The sequence below is a fragment of the Haliaeetus leucocephalus genome, unplaced genomic scaffold, assembly GCF_000737465.1.
Source record: "Haliaeetus leucocephalus isolate CR32 unplaced genomic scaffold, Haliaeetus_leucocephalus-4.0 Scaffold143, whole genome shotgun sequence".
Lineage (NCBI taxonomy): Eukaryota > Metazoa > Chordata > Aves > Accipitriformes > Accipitridae > Haliaeetus > Haliaeetus leucocephalus.
In genome coordinates, this window is record NW_010972579.1 from 2,393,014 (window position 1) to 2,417,291 (window position 24,278).

Below are 24,278 nucleotides of genomic sequence, written 5' to 3' on the forward strand. Positions count from 1 at the left end.
CCGGGGGCGGCGGCAGGAGCTGGGGCCTGATCCTGACACTCCCCCCCACCGCCCCGGCACACGCACCTGCCGGAGCCCGGGCGGGCCCCCTCCTTCCCGGGTCGGCGTCGATGCTGAGCGGGCCGGGGGCGCTGCCTGCCTCCCCCGCACCATGGATGGCTTCTACGACCAGCAGGTTCCCTTCATGGGCCCCGGGGTAAGTTTGCCTCGTGCCCCTTCCCCGCCCCCCCGTCCCCCCCCGTCCGTGGGGGCACCCACCGCGTCCCTGGGGGGACCCCCCCACCCCGTGGGGGTTGGGGACTGCCGCCCTCCCGAACCATTCTCGCCCTGGTCCTTGCAGAAGTCCTGTGCTGAGGAGGGCCGAGGCCGGCCAGGGTCCGATAGGAAAAGGAAATTTTTGGAGACCGACCTGGCCCACGACTCGGAAGGTAGGCAGGGCTGGCCTGGGGGGCCATGGCCTCGCTGCAGCCCCGTGAGACTGCTCTCCTTGCGTTCGTCAGTTTAGAAATAATCCTGCGAATAATGGCAGTTTTATTTATTCTTCTGTGGACTGCATAAGTCTTTCACTCTGTTCCAGAGCTCTTCCAGGATCTCAGCCAGCTCCAAGAGGCCTGGCTAGCTGAAGGCAAGTCTTCACCTCCGCCTTTTGCCATGTAAAATCTCTCTGTGAGTATTTTTTTGAGAACCGAAAACGTTGTAAAACCACTTTTTGTTGTTGTTTTTTTAGCTCAGGTCCCCGATGATGAACAATTCGTCCCAGATTTCCAGTCTGACAATTGTAAGTGATTGTTCTGGGTTTTCATTCTTGGGGTGGAGGCAGGGAGGGGAGGGAATGTTTGGGTGCCTGTGCAAAAACTCGCACTGGGTTTGGAGCCGCTTGCTTGGGAAAGCAATTGTTGCTGGGGCTGAAACCGTGAAATCATGGACTTTTGGGAGCAAGCATGTGTGGTTTGGGTTCATCTAGATGAAACTTGCAATGTCCTGTCTTTAGTGAACGGGGAAAATTATAGCCAAATGCGTGGAAATAGCTTTAACTGATCTCTGGGCTCCTTGGAGCCTTGCTGCTTGTTCGTAGTAATGTTGATTTGCTTATAAACGCTCCTTTTCCTTTTCAAGTGGATGTGAGAGCCCGTGCTGGGCTCCTTGGTTAGCCACAATCTCTGCAGTTTCTGCAGCTTTTTACAGTCCTGGCCCAGCACTGTTGGCAAGAGCGGACCTGAGCGGTGAAACTTGAGCTGCTTTAAGCAGCATTAATCACTGGCAAGCGAGCGTGTTTAAAAGGAGGCCAGTGAAAATGTAGTCCCTCTCGAATTGCATAAGAGCGAGAGTTGGTTCTGAGCCGTTGTTCGTTGCTGGAACGGGTTAGCGGCGAGGGCAGGGACTGGTTAATGGCGTGTGGTGCTTGCGCGGCTCTCGGGCGCTGGTTCTCCTGGCATTGAAGGCTGGGTTGGAGGGGAAAGGGGGGGGGAAGATCAGGATGTTTGGAGTCGTTACCTGGCAAACAGAAGTAGTAACTTGGTGTTCGTGGCTGGGTTTTGCTGCTGAGCCAGACAGCTACAGAACTTAAAGGAAATCAAATTTAGCCTGCAGTCGAACAGATTTTTCATTCCAGCTTTGTCACAGCATGCAGCGAGGGTATCTTCTCCTACAGTAAACGCATGTTAATTATTGCTCTTTGATTACTTCTGAGTGGGAAGCTTGCCATTAAACTGTTCCAGACAGCCCAAGTTTTCAGATGCGCTTTTTTTCCTTGTCTCCCCTGAGATAAAAGGCGAGCCCAGAGTCAGAAACGCAACTGGCTGTTGACATCCTAGTGCAGCCCAGCAGCTCTTGCTTGGAGCGGTAGAAACTGCAGCGTGCGTGGGAGGGTGGCTCTTAGAGCTGAAGCTGTTTCCAGTGCCTTTTGGCAGTCTCTTGTTTCCTTGTAACCTGAAGAGCTCAGAGAGAAGAGACAAACTTTTCTGGGTGATACAGGGGAGGAAAAAGAGGGAGAGAAAAAAAAAAAAAGGCATTTGGTTGAAACTCTTCAAACGTTCTCCTGACCTGCTCGGCCTCTGCAGACCTGGTGTTGAAATGACTTTGTCACTTGAAAGGAGCTCTTCTTGCATGACTCCCTGCTGTAATAACCTTCCTTAACTTTCCTGGGGAGAGAAAGCAAAGGTTTCCCTTGCTGCTGCACAAGGGGCTGTGCTGGCTGTGGGGGGACTCGGACCGTGGTGGAGGGGGATGGGGAGCCCAGCTCATCCATACCGGCACTGGAAAGAGTTTAAAGAGGAGAGAGTCTCTAGCTTACAGCTTTCTGGCCCCATCTTCTTATTTCACTCTGGTTTTGAACCGTTTGCAGTGTAGGAAGAGAGAGAGGGACAAATCTGGTGCAGCCACCCCCCTGCACCTGGCTTTTGCTAGCAGGAACGTGTGCTTTCCTGGGCTGGGGGTCATATTGGGGTTCAGTGCCTCTTCACTCCAGGGGAAGGTAAATCCTTCCCTAGTCCATATGGACGTTTGCAGACATGCATTGGACTCAGTTCTTGCAGTCATATAATTCTGTGCCTTTCACCTGAGGAAGCTGCCGCTTTCTTTTATCCTGAGCAAACCAGTTCCATCTCCTACTCTGTTGCATTCCCAGGGCCAGGCTTCCCCAGCACAGCAGCAAAAAGGAACAAACCAGGCTCAGTTCTGACCCTGTTGCCCTGGGGAATGCCGCCGCCACATGTGCCGTGTCGAGTCACGGCGATGCTCCGAACTGCAGCATCATTCTTGCCTTGCTAAAAAACCCTCATTGCATGGGCAGCTTGGCTGCTGCCCGCTCGCTATTCCTGAGTCTGTAGCTGAGGTCCCTGGCAGACACAGGCTTAATATTGGGGTTTAGCACCAAAGTGCCATAACATGCTGGAGGGTGGTGGGTCGCTGCGCTGGGGAGGAAATCCTGCCATGGGGATGGGGAAAGCAGGGCTCCTCTGAATAAGGGATGCGTTGTTCTCAGTGCCTTGGACCGAGGAACAAGAGGCTGGATTCAGTGCTTAGAAGCTGGCCGGAGAAGTGGCAGATCCTCCCGGGAAGGCAAGGAGGCCGTGGGTGACGCTTGCAGAGCTCACCATGCTGGCCATCGTGCCACATCCCTGGCTGAGCATAGGTGCAGGTTTGCTGGCAGCACTGTCCTGGGGAGAAAGAAGGGTATATGTACAACGGTATATCTTGATTGGTTGTTTAAATAACTGGGAAGTGATGGGGTCATGCTGGGGAGATCAAGCATCATGAGAAGTTTTGCCTTTTGCGGGGGTTTGTTCCCAGGGGACTTGTGGCCCCTGGCCTGGGTGGCATGTGGCTAGAGCCACAGGCAGGGCACGGAGCGAGATTTCTTACACACCAAAATGAAAGCAGGAGGTTTGTTTCTGAGGAAGAGTTGTTTAAACAAAGGAAAGCAGGAGCCTGGTTTCTATTTCTGGCTTCTCTCCTGGCGTGACCTTGGGTGCGTCCTGTAATGCTGGGGGATGGAGGGGCAAGCAGGGAGCTTGGCTCCCAGGTGATGGCTTGAGTGGGTGCCAAGGTCCCCAGCCAGTGCCTGGGCTGGAAATGGTGGTTTTGTTGCCTTCCTCTTAGCTCGGGCAGCGAGTGCCACCAGCAAAGCCAGCATCCTCCAGGCTCGGCCTCTTAGAGGTCCCGTCACGCTGATGCTTGGGAACAACCTGCCCTGTCCCCTGCCAAGGGATTCACTGACAATTCAAGGCCCCAGACGGCTTTGGGGTGTCAGCTTTCCCACGGGAGACCTCTTGGCTGAAGGTTGGCGTTTGGGGCATCTCCAGCTTGGCTGGTGGTGCGGCACTGGGGGGCACGCCTGCACACCCCCCATCTTCCCCTCCTGGTTGTGGCGCCTTGCTGGTCGGGCACAGCAGCAGCACACATGGCTGGTCCCCTTGCCCGGCCTCCCCGGTGCTCTTCCATCCCCAGGGACTAAAGCAGCGCAGACAGGGGCCGTCAGGCACCCACGGGTGCTCTCACGGCTCCCGTGGCTCAGTCCTGGCATGGGTGTGCCGAGGCGTGTTCTCTGGCCCCGTCTGTAGTTAAGCTGCTCCCTCTGCCTATTTTTATATATATATTTTTTTTTTTTAGCTTTTAATTACAGTGCCGAGTGCAGGACTGGAAAGGTTAAAAGCACTCGTGCACCCAACGTGCCTTTGAGGCACTGGGGCAGGGCGTCTCCTTCCCCGGGAACCCTCCTGCCGCCTTTCCCGCTCCCTGCCTGCCCACTTGCTGCCAGGGGCCCAAAACCAGCTACTTCCCCCCCACCAAAAGCCGCACAACCAGCCTCGGTCCCCTCCTCGAGTCCCACCACCGGGCGCTCTGGCCTCACAGCCCCGGCTGGCCATGAGCTTGGCGGCAAGAACATGTCTTGCCGAGCAGCGCCGGCCGGCCCCGCAGTGTTTGTGTAAGGAATCCAAACGTTGCACAAAGTCTAGGCTTGGGCAGCTGGTCTCTGTTAGGATCCTAAGGCTCGTTTCCCTTTTCTTGAATGGCAGCGCTAAGCTCTGGGGAAATTTTTCTTTTCTTTTTTCTTTTTTTTTTTTTTCCCCTGGCCACATGAATGGAGCGCTCCAAATTGTTTGTGAATGGAGGGTGGTGCCCGCTCGGAGACTTTTTTTTTTTTTTTTTTTTTTCTCCATGAATAACCAGACCCTATTGTACGGCTGGCAGAAAAACAACTCGCTCCAACAACACGGAGCCTGTTAGGGAGAAACATGCCCGCGATAGGCAGCTGGAGCCCTTCCAAAGCCAGTTCCCCTTGCTTTCCTGTGGCTCGCAGGGCGCCCGGGCTTTGCCGCCGCTGCGCCGGCCCCCCATTAGGGCTAGAAATGCTGAGAGCGGCAAAACCTCGCTTGGGGGAGGTAGGGGGGAAGAAGGAGGAGGGGGATAAATCCAGCTTGGGAGCGGGTGGAAGGCGTGCGGGGGGCTGTGCTGGCTCAGCGCTGGGCTTTGTGTTTCAAATCCTCCTCGGGGGGTTTTATGCCCTTGGTACCAGCTGTGCCGGGCCCTTGCTGGGGTGGGGGGGAGTAGAGAGGGGAGTCAGCAGCTCTTTAAAGGTTTTGACAAATTAGGGGAGCAGCTAATTACCTGGCAAGCTGTGAACAGTTGTCCTGGAGCTATTTGCTCCTCTCCACTGTAGCTGGGCTGTGTTTAGACTTTGCATGAAGCTAATACTCCACTTCCGATTAGTCTTGGCTCTCCTCTGCAGGCACTATTTAGGTAAAGAACTCTGAGGCGCTTTCCCTTTCCTAGAACGCCTGCTTTTAGAAATTAATTAGGTTAAGCGTATATTACTCGGTTTAAAATTATATATAGCGAGGGGGCTTGGGGGGGCTGGGAAGGATTGGGGTTTAATGGGACGTTTGCCACTTGAACTCAATACAATTGTGGGACCCTGGGACTGGGTCCCCTTGGAGCACTGTCGCTGGGGGAAGGTGGATCCCATTTAGCCTCTGGCCAGCTAACTGGGAGCTGAGTATGTCCCTGCGAGGGCGAGCGGGTCGCTCTGTCCCGTTCACAAGCTCTTGGAGCTCCAGGTTGTCAAGCCCCCTCATTCCTTGCCCCACAGCTCAGGGAGGCAGCCGCTGCCTGCAGTGCCTGGGCATGTCTCCCCTCACTGACGGGTTTTTGGCTTGGCCCGGGCGCGTGTCTCATCCGAGGCTGTTGTTGAGATGCCTGTTCCCCTCTTGCAGCCCTTGCTGTGCCCCCTCTCACCCTGTGCCGTTCCCCTCTCGGATCCCAGCGGGGAATGACTCCCCCTCTGCCAGCGATGTCCTGGGCTGGTGGGATTGTCCCAGCCCTGGGACCTCTGCCATCCCCTGCAGAAGTCAGCCCTGCCACCCCGCCTCAGTCCATCGGCACGTCAGGGGCTGCCGGGGCACCGTCCTGCCGTGGTTTGGTTGCCTGATGCTCCTCTGGGGGGTGGTAATTTGGCACCTGATTCCCAAGCAAAGAGCCCCCAAGGGGATGCTCCCCAGGGGTGACATCCCCCATCCCCTTTTCCCGCACGGGGGAGCCCATATCCTCCTCTGTCTCGTTGCAGTGGTCCTGCACGCCCCACCTCCGGCAAAGATCAAGCGGGAGCTGCACAGCCCTTCCTCGGAGCTGTCGTCCTGCAGCCACGAGCAGGCTCTCTGTGCCGGCTACGGGGACAAGTGCCTCTACAACTGCTGGTAGGTAGCGCCGGGGCGGCCGCTTGCCCGCGGACCCCTTAGGTCACGGCACGGGGACTTGTCTCGTTGGTCGGCCTCCGCCAAGCGGAGATGTCCTCGTTAGCGTCGCCATCAGCCCCTGTCCACTCTGCAGTGCCTATGACAGGAAGCCCACCACCGGGTTCAAGCCATTAACGCCGCCCGCCACGCCGGTGTCTCCTGCGCACCAGGGATCAGCCCTGCCGCCGCCGCCGGCCCCGGCTGCGCAGGCAGCTGCCCATGGGGCGGCCCCGGTCCCACACCCGCTGCAGGAGCAGAGGCAGCAGACCTTCGCCATGCCGCGGCCGCCTCACCCACCTATGCACATGCCAAAGATGATGTCTGAAAACCAATACCACGCAGAGCACAGGTAAGGCTTCCCCCGCCCAAGTGAGCGCTGGCATCTTGCGGCTGTTTATGGGGACTTTGGCCCTCTTGGGATGGATCGGTGGCCTCAAGCTGTGGGGAGGGAAGGGGGTTGCTTGTCCCCTTGCTGCAGTCACAGACCGCGGGCCAGATGTTGCTGCCTGGGGGCCCATGGAAACCAGTGCGGCAAAACTTCCCACTGGGATCTCACAGCTCTTTCTCCCCACGAGGCAGCTCCCTGCGAACGGGGACCTGCTCCTCCCAGCCCCGGGGACACCGGGCAGACCCTTCGCCTCCCCCTCAGGAAAGGCGAGGGAGGCAGAGGCTGTCACCTGCATCCATCCCTGCGGTGGCAGCCGATGGTGCTGAGTCAGGGCTTCCGCTCTCCTCTCTCCCACCTGCCGCAGCGCTCTGCCGTCCAAGCTGAGCCCTGCCGGGCTGGGGAGCTGCAGGCATCCCCGTCCTGCCCCTGAGCGCCCCTGGGCTGAGGGTTGGTCCTTAGCTCCCACGTGCTTCGCGTGGCATCCCTGTGATTTTGGGGCTACGGAGGGAGAGACCCTGCTCCCCACTTCCTCTTCAAGCTGTGGCTTTATCCCCCATCAACCCTGCATCCCTGGAAGCTTTGCCAGTCCACTCCCTCGTCCTGGGTTTGCTCGCGCTATCAGTAGGTGGCATGGTGCAAGTCACAGTCGACCTCCAGCTTTGCTTGTGGCGTCCTGGATGCCCTTTGCTGTGGTGATGGCTACCATGTCACCAGCAGTGGGGTGTCCCCTTTGGGCATGGGGCTGGATGTGGCAGCCCAGCAAAAGCCCCGTGCAGCGGGACCATGGAAACCCTCAGGACGTGCCCACAGTGGGAGAGCATCCCTCCGCGGCGAAGTGGGGCTCGGCTCCGGGCGACCTTTGAGCTATGCGGGGGTTTGGCTGTGACCCCTTGGGAAGCGCAGTGCCAGCATGGGGCTTGGGTTTCACTCAGGAAGGGCAGAGGGACACAGCTCGGAAATGGAGTAATCCCAGCCCGGCAGCTGGGAGAGCTCCAGTTACAAAGCCAAATGGCACACGGCCGGCCGAGAGGAGCCGGGCACGGAGATCGGAGATCGCCTTTCAAGGTGCCGGAGGACGAGGGGGATGTGGCAGCACCCCCTCGAGATGGTCCCTTATCCACCGCTGCCAGCAGAGACTGTGCTGGGGCCCAAGCTGGCGGTGGCAGCACCCCAGAGCTGAAAATAGTGCTCCCTGTCACTGAGTTCAAGGTTTAATCCCAGCCGCGCAGGCGGATTAGCGGCCGGCTGGAGCTGCGGAGTGGATTTGGCTTTGCGTAAGCGCCCGCCCGGGTGCAGCATCCCCTGGGCCCCGCAGCTCTTGCCCTACCACCCCAGGGGCAGACTTTACTGGTTTACGGAGACTTTTACTGTTGTGGGGTGGGTTTTTGTTTCCTTTTTCCACTCCTATACAGATATCCCCGCCACAGCACGGGGCTGCCGTCACCCGAGGTGCATAGTGCTCTGCAAAGAGCTGGCCCATATGTTGTCCTGCTCCTCCGGCGGGGGGGTCCTCAGCGCTTGGAGGGGGATGGGGCTCCCTACCACCCCACTGGGTCCCCCCAGACAAGCCCTCGTGGTGGCTGTGCTCCCGAGGAACCGTCCCAGCCCACTACGGGTGGGACACAACGCCACCCAAACCACCCTGGGAGCACCCTGGGCTGAGGGCACCGAGCCGGCGTGGGGTCCCGGTCTGGGGCGGGAACCAGCGGCGTGCCGGCAGGGCTGACCTTGCCACCCCTCGGTAACACCCCGTCCCTCTCCCCTCAGGTTTCAGAGGCAGCTGTCTGAGCCCTGCCACCCCTTCCCACCGCAGCCCGGAGTCCCAGGGGACAGCCGCCCCGTCTACCACCGGCAGCTGTCGGATCCCCTTGGCCCCACTGCCCCACACCCCCCTCAGGGATTCAAGCAGGAGTACCACGACCCGCTCTATGAGCATGGTGGCCCAGGGCTGCCCGGCCCCCCCAGCCATGGCTTCCAGCCCACCATGGGCATCAAGCAGGAGCCCCGGGACTACTGCATCGACTCAGGTGGGTGCGAGTTGGGGTGGGCAGCCGAGTGCCAGCGCTTGGTGTGGGGGGGGTACGTGTTACACCAGCAGCACCCAGGGGAGCAGAGCCATCTCTGCTGTCTGTGGCTCATGGGCAGCAGCACGGCGGGTGCAGGGTTGAGCCTCAGGCAGTGGGTGCCATGTCACCCTGGGACTTCCACGGTGCAGGCTGCTGTTTCGCCTGGTAGATGATCTCTCTCTTCCCCTCCCTCCCCTTTCCTTTCCAAAGCCGGGGTGGGGGGATATAGCAGGCATTCACCAGATGCCGCACGGCGTGGTCTGTGCCATAGCCACGGGCTGGGGTGCCCCATGGCACCCGCAGGGTCCCCCCGCAGCCCTGGCCTGGGGCTAGCTGTGATTTCTGGCTGCTGGACCCCACCAGCATCACGGAAAAATCCTCTAATCGCCTTAGGACCTAAAAATACCCTGACCTCGGGATGGAGGGTGGCACGGCCGAGCAGATGGCAGGGGAGGTGCGGCAACGCCTCCCTTCCTGCGGGGCCCGAATTACATGGTGAAAACCCGAGCTGACTTAGACCTTGCTCCCAGTGCTCATTCCAGTGGCCCCCCACTCCCCCTAAATCGTGCTGGTTTTCCCCCAAGGCTGGAGGTGGGTGCATGGCCCAGAGTGTGCTGGGGTGGGGGAGATGCCCAGGCTTGGCTACAGGATGTGCTTGGGGCGGAAGATGTTGCTGAGCGCTCAGTGGGACCCACGGTACGTACGTCCTTAACGCTGCTTTCATCTCCCTCGCAGAAGTGCCTAACTGCCAGTCCTCGTACCTGCGGGGGGGCGTCTTCCCCAGCAGCCATGACGGTGAGTCACGGGCATCCCTGGTGTGTTCTGTCCCATCCCTCCCTCAGGGCAGGCAGACCCCCCCTGCCTCACACCTAGCAGAGCTGCTGGGCACTCTGAAAATGCCCACGAGAGCCTACATGCAAGCAGCACCAGCACCACTGCTAAAAATAGGGTCTGTGCCATGCAGCCGCCAGCCCCCGCGAGCATGCTACGAGGGCATGGCACCTCCGTGCCACGTAATCTGGGATAACGCACCCAATATAGCTACTAAGAGGGTTTTGGTTCCCCCAGCTCCCCAGGGTGAGGGGAGGACAGAGCTGCGTGGCGCTCGGCCAGCAAGCTGGTGAGATGCCACTGAAATAACTGGGGATGGGGCTGCTCCTGGCACTGGGGGACAGGGTCTTGGTGCTGGATTGGGCCAAGCCAGAGGTTTTTTGGGGTCTGGCTGGGGTGGTGTAAGGGTCCTGTGATCACCGAGGATCTTTTCCCCTTAGGATTTTCGTTTGAAAAGGACACACGATTGTATTTTGATGACACATGTGTGGTACCGGAGAGGCTGGAGGGTAAGAATCCAGCCCCAGAGGAGGGCTGGGGGGTGACCAGGGCTCACGGAGGGAGATTCGGGGCTGGGCTCCACAGCGGCTGGCTTTTCGGCCAAGCTGTGCTGGCACGGTGCTCTTGAGAGCTGCTGAGCATCATCCTGCATGGCTGCTCGGCATCACCGCTGTGCCCCATCCCCATCCCTGCCACCCACCCTGCGCCTCCCCTGCTTGCAGCGCCAATCCCAGCACCTCTCCCCTCTCTGACCCTGTGGCCTTATCCTGCACGGGGGGGTCCCAGCACAGGAGCGAGCCCAGTGTTGCCGTATGTGTCCCCAGCTGGAGGTGGCACAGCCCGGGAGGGGGGCAGAGCTGGGTTGTTTAACCAGCTGTGTCTCTGTGCGGGCAGGTAAAGTGAAGCAGGAGCCCACCCTGTACCGTGAGGGCCCTCCCTACCAGCGGCGCGGGTCCCTGCAGCTCTGGCAGTTCCTGGTCACCCTCCTGGACGACCCCGCCAATGCCCACTTCATTGCCTGGACTGGCCGGGGCATGGAGTTCAAGCTGATCGAGCCCGAGGAGGTACGGGATGGGTCCTGCTCCAGTGCCCAGCGAGCCAGGGCTGCAGCCTGGGAGCAGCCGCGGGGTGAGACTGGGGGGGTCTGTGGGGAGGCCGGATCCTTCCCATGCAACACAGCGGCTCACGCTTGAAGCGAGACACGTGTCTTTACTCTCTGAGCAGCTTTTGAGGGTGAGAGGGGAAAAGCCAGTCAGCCGTCTGCGCTAAGCAGCTGTAGAAATTTGCCTTTAATTTCCTCTGCTGCCTCGGCACGGCACGCGCTCTGCTCCTGGAGCCGCTGGCGGTCACCGGCCACAGTGGCGTTGCTCCCGGGCCCGCCACTCAGCCATGGCTCCCTCCCTCCGAAACTGCTCCCATCCTTCACCCTGGGTGCCCAGCGACAGCTCCCTGCCGGCATGGTGCCGTGCTGGAGCCGTGCAGCTCTCTGCAGGAGGGTGACACAGAGGAAGAAGCTGTTTGGGGAGTAATTGAAAGCAGCTGTAGTGCCGAGCTGCGCATTGTGGGTAATTACCCGTAATATCTCTTACGCCATGCATGGATATTGTGGTTTATTGAAGCGGCTTTTTTGGCAGGCTCCCCTAATCAAATGTCTTTTGATTCGGCTCCTGGTTTGGTGGTGGCGGCGTTGTGGCAGCCGCTGCTTGGAGCTGGAGCATTTATTGCAGCAGGCAGAGAATTGCTTCGGGACCGCAGTGATGCTTTCACCCCTGGCTGCTCCAGCGCCCAGAAATGAACCCCTACCCCACATTTCCATTGTGATTTCCTTCATGGATCCAGGGCTAAGCCCTGCTGGAGCCTTCACGGCTGCATCTTCTCTCCCCGCAGGTAGCGCGGCGCTGGGGCATCCAGAAGAACCGGCCTGCCATGAACTACGACAAGCTCAGCCGCTCCCTGCGCTACTACTATGAGAAGGGCATCATGCAGAAGGCAAGTGACCCCACTACCACGGTGGGGTGGAGGATGTGACCGTCCCCTGCTGTCACCCCAGCATCCTGGGGCACAGCAGGAGGGGGGCTAGGTTCAGCATTTGTCGTGCTGTGCTTGTTATTCCCCGGGGTCAGGGGGAGAAGGTGCAGGGCACCTCTCATGCCCTCCTCCTCCTTGCAGGTGGCCGGCGAGCGGTATGTCTATAAGTTCGTCTGCGACCCCGATGCCCTCTTTTCCATGGCCTACCCCGACAACCAGCGTCCCTTCCTGAAGACGGAGCCCGACTGCCCGGTGCCCGAGGAGGAGACGGTGCCGCTGACGCACTTCGAGGACAGCCCAGCGTACCTCCTGGAGATGGATCCCTGCGGCAGCCTTCCCTACGCGGAGGGCTTCGCTTACTGACTCGGCCAGCCAGCAGAGCCACGAGCACTAGCGCATCCACTTTGGGCAAATACGGTTTTGTAAAGAATATTTTTTGCTGTTCATAAGGAAAAAAACCAAACAAAAACCAAGAAACAAAACAAACCGTGCGCGCACACACAAATTGGAGGAATCTAAAAGGCCTGGTGTGTGTCGCTGCCGAATTCCCACCCTTACTGTCCAAGGGCTAGTGCGTAGGACTGCCCACAGCTGGCACCTCCCGCCAAGCATCGGCGTGATGTTTTGGGGCGACGGGAGCTAAAGATGCAGTCTCTGACCCAGGCCCCGTTCCTTGCCAGCACCGCGAGGGCCGACGGCTCCGGCAGTGTCCCGGGACTGGGCTGAGCCGATGTGGCCACCTGGCCAATTGTCACGACAATCTGCTTTGCATCGAGCACGATCTGCGTAGCTGCCTTGTGTGGTGGAAAGGGCTTTGATTTGCACAGAGGAGGGATGCGGGGCTGGGGGGGCCACCTGGGCCAGCACCCCGGGGCTGATGTGCGCAGCATCCTACCCCAACCCCGAGGAGCCTTCTGCCTTCTTCCCAAACCACCCTCCCCACCCCATCCTCGTGATATAACCTGATATAATGGTTTCTCAGCCCCTCCCAGGTCCTCTCTGTGCCCCTCTTGCTCCTCCTCCCCAGCTCTGGCTGTGGGCCATGGGTTGCATTTCAGGGGAGGAGATCTGACCTTCTTTTTTTTTCTTTTCCTTTTTTTTTTTTTTGATGTTTTAGGAGGAAAGAAAAAAAAAAAAGGTTTCTAAACTGATTTTTGTAGATTTTTTTGTATTTTAAGGCAAAGCTATTTTTTTTTTTTTTTTTTTTTTTTTGCAGCCTGGCTGCTGTTCCCAGAGCCCCTGGGGACACCCCCCTGGCTTTCCCAGTGGCATGCTTGCAGGGGGACCCCTCGGTGCCCACAGCTCCCCAGGATGGCTGCCGAAGTATCTGGTCCACTCCATTTCACCGCTCCAGTCCTGTTTCCCAGGGGAACCGGGGCTGAACCCCGGTGCCAGCTCAGCTGTGCTCCCCTCCCCTGCTCAGCATGGCCTTGGAGCTGGGCTGTAAGGCTGCGGGTGGGCAGGGACAGTGGGGTCCCTCACCCTGCTTCCCGGGTACCCTGCTTCCCTCCAGCTCCCCCCTCCCAGCTGCACCTCCTAACACTCCTCCACCACTCATATATCCATACCTGCCTATCCCCCTCCCTCCACTGGCTACATGTTTTTGTTGTAAATGCTGTATAGGAAATTTTTTCTCTTCCTTAGTTAGCTTTGGTTGGATTTTTTTTTTTTTTGACTGATTCATTCTTTTTTGGGGAAGTATGAAGATTAACTCTGGGTAGACTCAGTTGCTCTCCCCACGGTGGCTGCAGTGGCCTGTACCGGTGGGGAGCATTCGGTTGTGGGAACCCTACCTTGGGGACAGGGTTGTAACCATTTGCTCAGTGTGGCAGGTCTACAGTGCAGAAGGGGTTAATCTGAGGACTGATTTGAAATAATCTTTACTCGAGCAGGGCTATGTATCTCCTGCAAAGCTGCATTACATTCTGTACTGTGTACAATAAAGGATCTTGCTTTCTGTTCCTCCGCGGCTGCCTGGGTCCCTGCTTTGCCTGTGCTGTGGGATGTTGCTGGGGCTGGGAGGGAGCCTCTGGCTGGGCTTATGGGGGCAGAAGTGGTCCCAGGGTACAGCCCATCACTCAGGGCATGTGGGGCCATGTGTCCTTTGCAGGAGCTGGGACCAGGTGGGGGTCCAGGTCACCAGGGCAGGGCTGCCCTCTCCCCAGTGCTGTTGCTCCCAGGTCTGGATGCGGCCGTGGCTCTCACAAAGCCACATCCAGTGAGAGGGTCCATTTGAAATGGGGGCAGCTTCTGCCCAGCAAGGTGCAATTTAATATTGCCTCCTTGCAGAAGTTTCTCAGCTGCCTCTGTCCCCTTTGCTCTCCCTGGGAAACCCAAGCTCCCCACCATTGCGCAGGGCTAAAGCTGGTGGGGACTTCTCAGTGCTGAACCCAGAGAGGAAAGCCCCTTAGATGCTCCTAGCAGTGGTCCCCCAGCACTTACTGGCCCCATTTCTAAGCAGGGAAAAATCCCCACAGAGCAGCAAGGTCTGCAAAAGGCTGCAGGAGGTGGGTGGAGGGCAAGGCCCTACTCTATGAGGACCTGACTCAGTTGAAGCGCCTGTGTTTCCCCTGACAGGCTGGAGAAAAGCTCAAATGCCCTAGAACTGCCTGGTCATGTTGGCCTCTATTTTAGTTGGTTAAAGCAGGTTCAGATGGGATATCCACCAGCTCCCAGCCCCATTGCCCGTGGCGAGGTGATGCTGCTGGTGACATTAATGGCTCTGCTCTTGCAGGCTGTTTTCACAACCCAGCCACACTCCATCCCTAGACATGGCAGTGGAGAGATGCAAGGTCCTTATGTGCTGCAATGCTCTTTGTATACTGCACCTCTCCTCAGTCCATGCCTGGCTGCCAGCCATGTTGCTAATAAGTTCTTGAGCTGCTCTTCTTTCATCGTGCCCAAAGTACGAAGCTGAACAGGGAAGCGTGGCTGCCTCCTAGCCCAGGCAGGGCAAAGCAGTCTCCCAAACACCTAGCAAAACCGATTAACCCAGCATGAAGCCTTCCAGGAGTTATATCAGCTGCTCAGCCCCTGAAGACATCTTGCACTCCCTAGGCAGCTCCATGGCACCAAGCCTTAGTGTTTGGCAAGTGAGCCCCTAACTGATGCTTACATAGGCTCTCCTGTGTGGGCAACCTGTGGCCATTTAGCAGCAGGGAGCCATTTGGGTGGGAAGGAGCTGCAGGATGAGTCCTTCTACCTGTGCTGGGGCCAGGGGCTGCGGCAGGACTGCTGGGCGACTGCAGGCAGCAGCTCTGCCTGCACCCTGCAGCCACAAGGGGCTCTCAGTATGGTGAACCCTGCCCCTAGCCCTGGGGCACTCATCCATGGCTCCTGCCAGCCTCCCAGCCCTATCCCATTTTTTTTATTTTCTACAAAGCTTTGTCCTCTGCCTATGGCCACAAAAATCAAGTTAAACAAGAGGGGATGTGAAGAATCTTGCTGGCAATCTGAGCTCCAGACAGCGCCCAATAATCCCACCTCAATGGGGATTTCAGCAGACTGAGTCCTGGTGATCAAGATGGAGCAAGGGGAAAACGGGGCCACCGGCAGCGCAGCCGGCAGGCAGATGGCCTGGGGCGGTGGGACCTCAACCTGGCTGCAGCATGAGTATTTGGGACTGGTTATGGACAGCGAGGATGAGCAGATTGGGCAAAGCCTTCACAGAGCAGCTTGGCATGCCACAACCCAACCGGGCCTACAAATCCTGCTGCAGGCAGGGCTGGGGGGGGGGAGGGCAAGACCATCCCATGTGCTGCTCTTGCTGAAGGGTGAGGATAGGACAAGAGGTGTTTTTGTGGTTTTTTTTTTTCTATTCCAGCCTGTCAGTGTGGGACAAAAGGGCTAAGACCCCAGAGGGTTTGATTCCACACTGGCTTTTAAGTGCTCAGGGCATCAAGAATTTGCTCCTCCTCTGAGCCTGCTGCACATCACACCTCCCTCTGCTGCACACAGGAGGTTTTTGCTCCCTGCAGAGAAGATGGAGCTGCCTTGAGTGCATAGTCCCACTCATCTCCCTGCCCCAAGGCTGCTCAACGTCCTGCCTGCAGGCTCCCAGAGATGGGGACAAGAGCTCCCAGGCAGCCCGGAGGCTGGGCTAGCCTTTGCCAGGAGTTGGGGAGATAGAGGGGAAGCAGAAGGAAGTGTGCTCTCTGCACACCTCCTGCCCCATCAACCACTGCTCCAGGGCATGGTGACAAGCCCTCCTTGGCCACACTTTGGCATGCAGTGGAATGGGGATCCAGGCCGGGGAGCACTGTCACAGCCACTGCTGCTTCCCTCCAGGACCAGGAATGGCTGGGGCCACCACCGCTCCATCCCCTGGACCAGCCACCTTGGTCCTCTCCCTGCACACCCCAGCACTGTCTGCCTCCTGCCTTCCTCCCGCTCCACCCTGGCTGCTGAGGATAAAGAGGAGCGAGCAGACAAGATGGGAAGGATGAAGTAGCATTTTTGGGGACGATTCAGCCATCCAGGCTGGGCAAAACCCTGATGCTGGTGTCAGCCTCTGCAACCCTTCAGATAGCAGCTTCCACCTCCTACTCAGGTCGTGTGGTAACAAGACCATCGGTGATTCAGGGTGAACAACGATCTGCAATACTGTGTGAGCAGATAATAAAATGGCAGCTGGTACTGAATGGGGATAAATGTGTTTTTCCTATTTTCTTCTCTTTGCAGTCTTATAATGTGCACCAAGCTATTCCCTCCCTGGAATAAGAGCTCAGCTTTTACCAGATAGTCCAAAAGCTGTTCAAATGAGAGGCGCACATTAAAAATCATTTGGGAAAGAGGAGCCCGTAAAAGGTAGAACATCATTACAGCCCTTTACACATCCATAATTCACTGAGAGCATTTCTGCTCTCCCCACCTCAGAAGGATATAGCTAGACTGGAAAAGGTTCAAAAAGCAATCGAGATGATAGCCAAAGGTCTGCAGTGGCTCTTATACAAGAGTGTATAAATAGACTAGCACTTCCATCTGGGGCAGGATTTGTGGCTCAGGGACTTCATATTTAATAGCCCATGGTGGAGTTTTCCATCCTTGACTGGAAGAGCATTTGTGGGAAGAATTAACTGCCCACGTGGCTTGTTCTTATGGCAGCCGGCAGGACCGGCAAACCTAGCGCGGCCGCCAAGACCAGAGGTGCCGCATGGTCGGTGGCGGCTCTGCACGAGCAGCGAGCCACGGCTCCCACCTGGCCAACGTCCCTTTGTCCCTCACGGTGGCCTCATGCCTGGGCTTTGCAGTTTGTGCGTGCGGCTGCTGGCTGCCCTGGCCAGGGAGGTAGGTCACATCGCAGCACTTCCTCTCTTCCCTAGCTCGTCAATCACTTGATTTTTTTTCAATAAGTGGGTTTAATTTGGCTTTTAAATACCTGGAGCAACATGAGTGGCTGCATGCCTGAAGGCAGCTTCAATATGGGTGAGCTCCAGCAAAAAAATACAGCAAAAATTTGGGCTGATGAGTAATTAAAACGTGAGGACCGTCGACCCACCAGGCGCTGTGCTATCCCCCCGGGGTGTGCAGGGCACACAGCTCCCTTTGCATCCGTCTGGCACCACCTCGTGGGTATCCAGCTTCTGCTCCTGGCCACCATGGTGTTTTGTGGCCCTGTAGCACAGCTGGAAAGATCTTTGGTATCGCAAATGTGCTTGTGTTCATACCCGCAGGCTGGAGCATGGTGGGGAGGACTTCAGCTCCAGCCTTTGTCCTGGGGCTTTATTCTGCTTTGGGTCTGGATCACCAGCTCCAAGTCTCCCACTCCTGGGCAGGCTGTAGGTAGAGGGAGACCACGGAAACCACCTTCTCCTGTGTTCCCTTTGAAAAGAAAGCAGGGACTGCACCTTGGAGTCTCTGAGCCCTCCAGTGTTGAGTTTCCAGCCACTCACAAGGCAATAATACCATAATAAGGCACTAAGTGGCTTCTGAAACCATTAGCCATTTGCTGCATTAAATGCTCACGTTGCCACAGGGGAGGCTCCGTCATTCCTCGGCCCTTTTTCGGAAAGCGGATCAACAAGAAGCTTCCCAGAGGCTCAGGTTGCGGGGGGGGGAGGGTGCCCGGCCTCGTTGCAGTGGGAGCAAGCTGGGGTCAGGGCCCTCTGGCATTGGAGGGCTGGGTGCTCACCTGGCTGGGTGCACAGGATGGGGTCCTGGGTGGGGGGAGACTCACAGCATGGGCAAGCCAGAGCAAAAGGTGCAAGTAGGAGGTTTATTGTTTCTGCTGGCAATGAAGTGGGGGTGAGAGACCGGACGAGGGAGCCAGGGACTTGTCTGACGTACAAGTAATCAGCTGTATCATCTTATTTTGAAGGCTTTTTAGTTTAGCATAAATAAAACCATCCCAGAGAGAACAGGTAGCAACTGAGACCAGAAACCAGGAGCGCCTACAATATTGGGCTAGCATAGCTGTTACCCTTGCAAGGGCTAGCCAAGCCGATCATCCATCTTTCTGCCATAAATTTTGCTGGGAGCCATGAAGGGATTCAGAGAAAAAAAGGTCTTCAAATGGCGCAGCCAGGCCAACCCTGGTACCAGCCTGGGCAGCATCCCTGGGCCTGGCACCCTCCAAGGGCCGTTCCCCGCCTGCTGCCCCAACGCTTTCTCCTGCAAGGCTGCAAGAAGACACGCCGAGGGGTGACCTGCACCCAGGCTTGCAGGAATCTTAAAAAAAATCATCTCTTGCCTTCTTGGCTGTCTCGGACCCAGGAGAGGGCAGCAGCAGCCCAGGCTGCAGTCTCAGCTACCCTTGCCAAAGCTGGTCTTCAACTGCTAAGCTGCTCAGAGAATGCTGAGAAAGAAAAGCAATGTATGCAGTGAGCAAGCAGAAAACAAAACCGCAGTGAGCAGGCTAGTGGTACTCTCTTGGGCCTCAAAATTGTTTGCTTTCAAGGTGGAAGTGGAAAGAAAATGGTTTTTCTTTGAAAACAAACTGAAGTGCCAAGGCTTTTCATGGCAGTCTTTCGTTCTTTGGCTATCAGTCATCACTGTATGGATGCTTTTTACAGCACCAGAAAATAAGGTGGCAATGCTGGAGGCTGTTCCCAATAGAGGTGGAAGGTAAGCACAGGCAATGACATGCAGTGCGTGCACTTCACACTGTTGCAGAGCTACTAAAAGCCCATGAGATCCTGCTCTGGAGCTATTGTGGCTTCACTCAGAGCACTTCAGGACAATGAAATATGATTACCAGCACTTCATGGGCACGCCGGCTGCCTTTCCCTTGCTGAGCTTGCTGTCCCTGAAAGGGGGGGGGTTGGAAACAGGGGAAGTTTCTACTTCTCCACCTTGGTACCCCAAACACAGGCTCCCTTCCAGCCTGGTCTGAGGTTCACAGCAGACCGCTGTGAAACTCTTCCTGCACATTTTCACTCACAGCATCACCTTTTTAGGTCAGCATCTTCTGGTGCAGCTGTAGCCCTGCCTTTCAGCCTGGCCAGCCTGGTAGCACCCTCCTGGTTTTACTGAATGAGATCACCAGGATGAGTCATGTAGCAGGTGAGAGGGAGGAGGACATCCTTACAGCCACACTGGAATCCTAGTCACCCCTTTGACAACACATTATGGAGCCAACCTGGCTTTTGCTGCAGGCACTTCCATTTCTGCATGTGTCGGTCTTCCCTGGGGCAGCAGGCGCCTCTCCTGGCTTGCAGCATAAACCACGTGGCCTCCATTCTCAGTCGAGCTCAATTGATTCTTTTGATTTTTTTTTTTTTTTTAGTTCACACCCTCTGAAATCACAGCAAAGTGCAAAATTGTTGCTTACCAAAGCTGTTCTTCTGAAATGAGTCATTAAAGAAGGAGCCTTGTCATTCTGCCAGACACAGCCTGGTTGCTTCTCTAGATGTAAGGACACAAGAGAACAGCTTGCTGCTCTGTTTCTTCAACCTGCCTGCACCCTGGGTGTTACCCAGCGTCCATAGAGAGCCTGGACAGAGTAAGTCCTGCATTATTCCCACCTCTTTGGATGACCAGGCCTTTTCACCCCATTTTTGGGTGGAGGCCACACGTGTCTGTAAGCTGGCTCGGATTCAGTTCCTTTAATTGTGTGTGCATCCAGGAGCTCTTGCATGTCTTTATGGCTTGAAGCCCAGCGGGTGTTCATCGGATGGGGGGGATCTGCTAAGGAGATCCACATGTCCTATCGTGTGTGCTGGAAAGCCTTTGTGAGCTACTGAACTTGAAGCTGTTGGGCTGATGAATGCAATGGTCCTCAACGCTTGTACATGTGGTAACATTTTGGTGATGCCGTGCTTTGTACCAGGCTAGCAGCTTGTTTGGGGAGCTACCTCTGTGTCCAGCACTCTTGCAAAATAGATCTTTTGTTCTTTTATTCAGAAAACCCTTCAGCCAAACTCAGTCTTGCCTCTTCCATCCATCACTGCCTCCCTGGTGGCACCAGGGCAGAGGAGAGGCTGTGGAGGGAAGGAGCAGCAGTAATATCTTCACATCTGATGCTGCGTCCACACCAGCTATTGGGAGACATTACAAAAATCACAGCCAAACTTTTGAACCTCTGAGCGCCACCAGATTTATGCACTACATACAGCCCGACTTTCTTTTTCCCCTGAGATGATGTCCTAAGTCTGCAAAGTCAATGGGAACAGTGTATTCTTGCTGCTTGAGAAAAGCCAAGCTGCAATATTAGATATCTTACTGCAATTTGGAGTTTATGTTTGGATTTTTAGTTTGATGTTTTGGACTTCCCCTCCCTGGCATGCATGAGGTTTTCTTCTTAAATCAGTACCAGAGACAAGAATCAGATACGGGTCTTTTGGAAGCTTGTCTCGTGTGTCTAGTGTGAGACCCAAGAGCACATGTGAAGCTAGACCTACTTTCCATGACTGGTCTTAGTTCCCTCTCTCCCTTTGTAGTCTGGAGCTGACCTGGCCCAAAAAAAAGCATTTCTGAGGTGTTTTGTGTTCACCTCCACCCAGCTGTAAGCAGCTCACAGCAAGCTGTAGAGCACAGATCCCTGAATTTTCTTTCTTCATTCTTCTTCCTCCACAGACACTCCCCAGCTGAATCCTGTGATGGAACCCCTGTCCTGGATGCTGGGCACCTGGCTCTCAGACCCGCCAGGAGATGGCACCTTCCCTACAATGAAGCCCTTCCAGTACCTGGAAGAAGTGCACATCTCTCACGTGGGGCAACCCATGCTCAACTTCTCCTAAGTCCAGAGGTGTGTTGGCAGCAGCTTTTGGATCTGAGCAGGTATGGCTCCAGTGAGATTTGTTGGCTTTGCCTTTTTTTTTTAAAGCAATAAAGTAAACAGGTTTCATCCACCAGGTGAGAGGATTTGACAAGTTCTGGCCTGATAATTTCATTTTTCTTTAAAACTGCTGATTGTTTGCAGCCCTGTTGAAACATGTCCTAGGCTGCACACCTGCAGGCAGCTAGCCTAAAAGCATGCCCACATAGCTGAGCATTTAAAAATTAATTCATCCCTTTGTCATGGAAGAGACATAAATGGACAGGATCAGCAAGGTGATCATAATTTGAAGCCTGGGGCATTATATGGTGAAAAGTAGTACAGGACAAGCAACAGAAGCATTGGAAGGGAGCTGAGAAGCGGAGTTCTGTGGGCATCACATGTATCTTAGAGCAGCCCCAAAGCTGCCAGAATGGCATTGCCACCAAGAATGGCATCACCTGGGACTTTCTTAGTGCAAAAAATGAGGAGCCAAGTATCAGGGCACAGCCTTGGTTATTGCTTGAGCAAATACAGTCAGTAACAGTCTTTGAAAGCTCAGCGATTCTTCAGCCGAAATCTAGTGTGCAGCATTGCACGGATTAGACAAAAGACAGGCTGTGGAGAAGATGCCCTGCATTCCCGCTGCACACTGCTTGTTGTGACAGAGCTGTCAGCCAGGAACGGGATATTTTTAGCCTGGTTTCCAAAGGAAACAAAGCTCCAGCAACCATGCTCCATCTGTCAATTCCCCCCTCCCACTTTTGAACGGTGGCTACTTTTAAAGACCTTTTTTTTTTTTGCTGCGGAGATACAGTTCCGAAACATCAAACACCCATAAGCGTCAGGGAAACAGGTGACTGGGTAGAGGTAGAAACCCCTCTTCTCCCAAAGTCATGGAGATGCTGCCACCTGACCCCACCGCCCTCAAATACCCTGCACGCTGAAGAAGCCTTATGGATGTTCAACCCATGTTGGACTCCAGACAGTCCCACCATGACACAGGACGCCTTGCTTCACCAGCCGCAGAGCTTGTGGGCTGGCATGGATGCTCCCCAGCACAGCTGCCATCCTGCACCACCGGCACAGCTCCTTCCCCTCCCTTGGTACAACCGGGTGGCCGTGGTTAGGAGGAGACATCCTTCATGTACGGGCAAAGACAAACAGGAGGAGTAACTTGGGTATGTGCCCCCAGGGGAGCCTGCAGCAGCTGCAGGCACCCAAATTCCTCCTTAACAGCATGTCTTTGCTGTGTTCCCCCCCACCTTGCTTCCAGTTTCCCAAGCGCACAGATTGCTTGCAGAGGTGCTCTGTGCCAGACCTGAACTGTCAGCCTTTAGGAGACATTGATTTTGCAGGATTATTATACCTTAGTTCACATAAGAAACATATTCTTTCCACTTTTCAGCTCTGAATGTTTCAGCAATGGATAATTTCACCCAGTCTGCCACGTGGCAGCACCTGGACAAGCCCCCTGGTCAAGCTCTTCTTGTGTCTGTTGCACATTTATCCCATTACCATTGGGGTGGCAGCTGATGATATGGCATATCCCTGGTCCTGGGGCAGTTCACCATGGCCAAGGGGACTGGTGTCAGCCCTTTCCAGCAGGAACATCCCAGTTGCATGGAAGAGGCACGTATAGAAACTGCTGTTGCATGAGGGAGTCCTGGGCACAGATTTAGCAGCAGCAGCTCTGAGGTTGCCTCTGTCTCCTTTTCCACAGAAGGACACAGAGATGGAAATGCTAAGAGGAATGAGATGAAAAGCAAAAAATATTCTCGAATAAGCAAGTAATAATGATGCACGAGTAGAGTAAGCCCAGGGCAGTAGGGTATGGAGGCACCCAGCCCCCATCAGTGTATCTAAGCCTTGCCTTCATTAGCAGAGGCCTGGGCAGACTCAGCAGTACCGTAGCACTATAATGTCAATTTTCTTTATATGCAACTTTTATCAGCCATGGTATGGGTGACCAAACAGCCAGTCGTAAGGGCTGTTGGGGGACGGTCACGTATTTGAGCCAGAAGCCTTTGGTTTTAGGGGAAAGAAAGAAATCTGTTCTGCTATTGCTTCCACCAAGTGACAGATGAAAAAGGCCAGACTTGCTGCTAAAAAAAAAAAAAAAAGGCAGCATTGAGAAAAGGGAATATTTGGGACAGAGTGCAGCCCCAGCCCCAGTGCAAGGTCAGGCTGCCCAAGGGAGCTCCTCAGCCAGCTGCTCAAGAGACTCGGAAGCTATGGAGTATCTCAAGCCTGAACATAAATAAGCCTGGCTACAAGCACCAGCTGTGCAAAAAAGGGGACTTCTTTTTTGTGCATTTATGTCTTCCAACCTTGAAATATTATTCTCCTGTTGCCTCAAGCACTGGTGTATCCAGACATGGAGATTTTTCTTTTAATCCTGCATTCATTATCTAAGTACTATGAATGATCATGTGTTTAAATAAAATAGCATTTCCTCTGAGACAAGACCAGGCTAAGCACTGTGGGTTTTTTGCAGCACTACAGCATTTTTTGTAACGTGATTCCATGCATCCAGCCAGAAACCAGCAAAGCAATGCACCAAAACTGTAGATTCATCCACCTCAACCCTGACACAAGCAAGGTGGCCACCACCAGCTCCCAGGGAGCAGCCCAGCTTCCTCCTGCCCCACCAGTGCAGCGGCAAAACCAGCGCAATCATTGTTCTTTGGTGCTGTTTTCAATGTGATGTGGAAAATTATTGGGCTGCTCTAAAGGGTTCATCCTTATATCTCATCAGGGGGTTCAGCATCCTCTTTCTGGCACTAACAACATCATGTCCAAAGCCCCGCATTTCCAGGACTGGCTGCATGCCTTTGCTCAGAGCATTTGGCTCAGTAGTTCTCTGGTCACAGTAAATCAAAATATCACTCATGGGAGACACGAGTCTCCTCTCCTGAAATGATAGCTTGGTATTTCCGAAATAGTTTGCAAACTAAAAAAAAAATACTCAGTGTGTAGCAGGAATTGCAATCAAATAGAGGCTGGAGTCTTCAGGATGGCAGATGGCAGGTGACGTGCACATCACCTTCATTGTATCCTGCTCTGCTTTCCTGGGAGGGGGACACACACAGATACAGCGCTGCATCTTCCCACTGCTCCTGTGAGTTGCCACAGTTGACTTTTTGGTAGAAATAGAGAGGTACATGCCTTGGTTCATGAGCTCCTGGGTCTAGAGTCCTCCTTCTATTGCTAGTGTCATATTTGGCCAGCTGCTCCTTCTAAGCAGAGTCAGGTTTAACAGCCCACTTAAGCTGCTGTCAACACTCACCATATTTGATTCTCACCGTATTTGATTTGCAGGGTAGAGCTTGTGGCCCTGGCAAGGTGGGGCTGTGGTGGTTTTAAACCCCCTTTGCAGCCTCTCCATCCAGGAGTGTTTGGTGTGACCTGTATAGCAGGTTCCCTATTAGAGACCTTGCCCGGGCTGTGGCACTACCAAGAACCTTCACACTGCTGTGACGGAGGGTTTCTTCTGCTCCAGCCTTGGTATGATTGAAAAGTAACCTAACCTCAGCATG

The 24,278-nt window shown here is 55.4% G+C and overlaps 2 protein-coding genes across 2 annotated transcripts in view; one reads left to right on the forward strand and one right to left on the reverse strand.

Annotated features, from left to right (window-relative positions):
• Window positions 1–67: 67 nt before the first annotated feature.
• Window positions 68–11,993, forward strand: ETV5 (ets variant 5). The gene is made up of 12 exons (XM_010561216.1): window positions 68–196; window positions 341–428; window positions 578–625; window positions 728–778; window positions 6,065–6,194; window positions 6,328–6,582; window positions 8,389–8,648; window positions 9,423–9,482; window positions 9,959–10,027; window positions 10,413–10,582; window positions 11,406–11,507; window positions 11,688–11,993. Exons 1-12 carry the CDS (start codon window positions 152–154, stop codon window positions 11,907–11,909), a joined length of 1,500 nt encoding a protein of 499 aa, XP_010559518.1. The 5' UTR covers window positions 68–151; the 3' UTR covers window positions 11,910–11,993.
• A 9,686-nt stretch (window positions 11,994–21,679) lies between these two features.
• The window catches only part of BOK (BCL2-related ovarian killer), a 50,027-nt gene continuing 47,428 nt past the window's right edge, over window positions 21,680–24,278 (reverse strand). The window contains exon 11 of the transcript XR_773963.1: window positions 21,680–22,483. The gene's annotated coding sequence lies outside the window, so the exon portion shown is untranslated. The remainder of the gene's footprint in view (window positions 22,484–24,278) is intronic.

Coding starts and splice junctions, on each gene's coding strand:
- ETV5 (XM_010561216.1), top strand. CDS start 152: ATGGATGGCTTCTACGACCAGCAGGTTCCCTTCATGGGCCCCGGG. Junction 9,483..9,958: donor CTTCCCCAGCAGCCATGACG/GTGAGTCACGGG, acceptor TTTTCCCCTTAG/GATTTTCGTTTGAAAAGGAC. Junction 10,583..11,405: donor AGCTGATCGAGCCCGAGGAG/GTACGGGATGGG, acceptor CTCTCCCCGCAG/GTAGCGCGGCGCTGGGGCAT.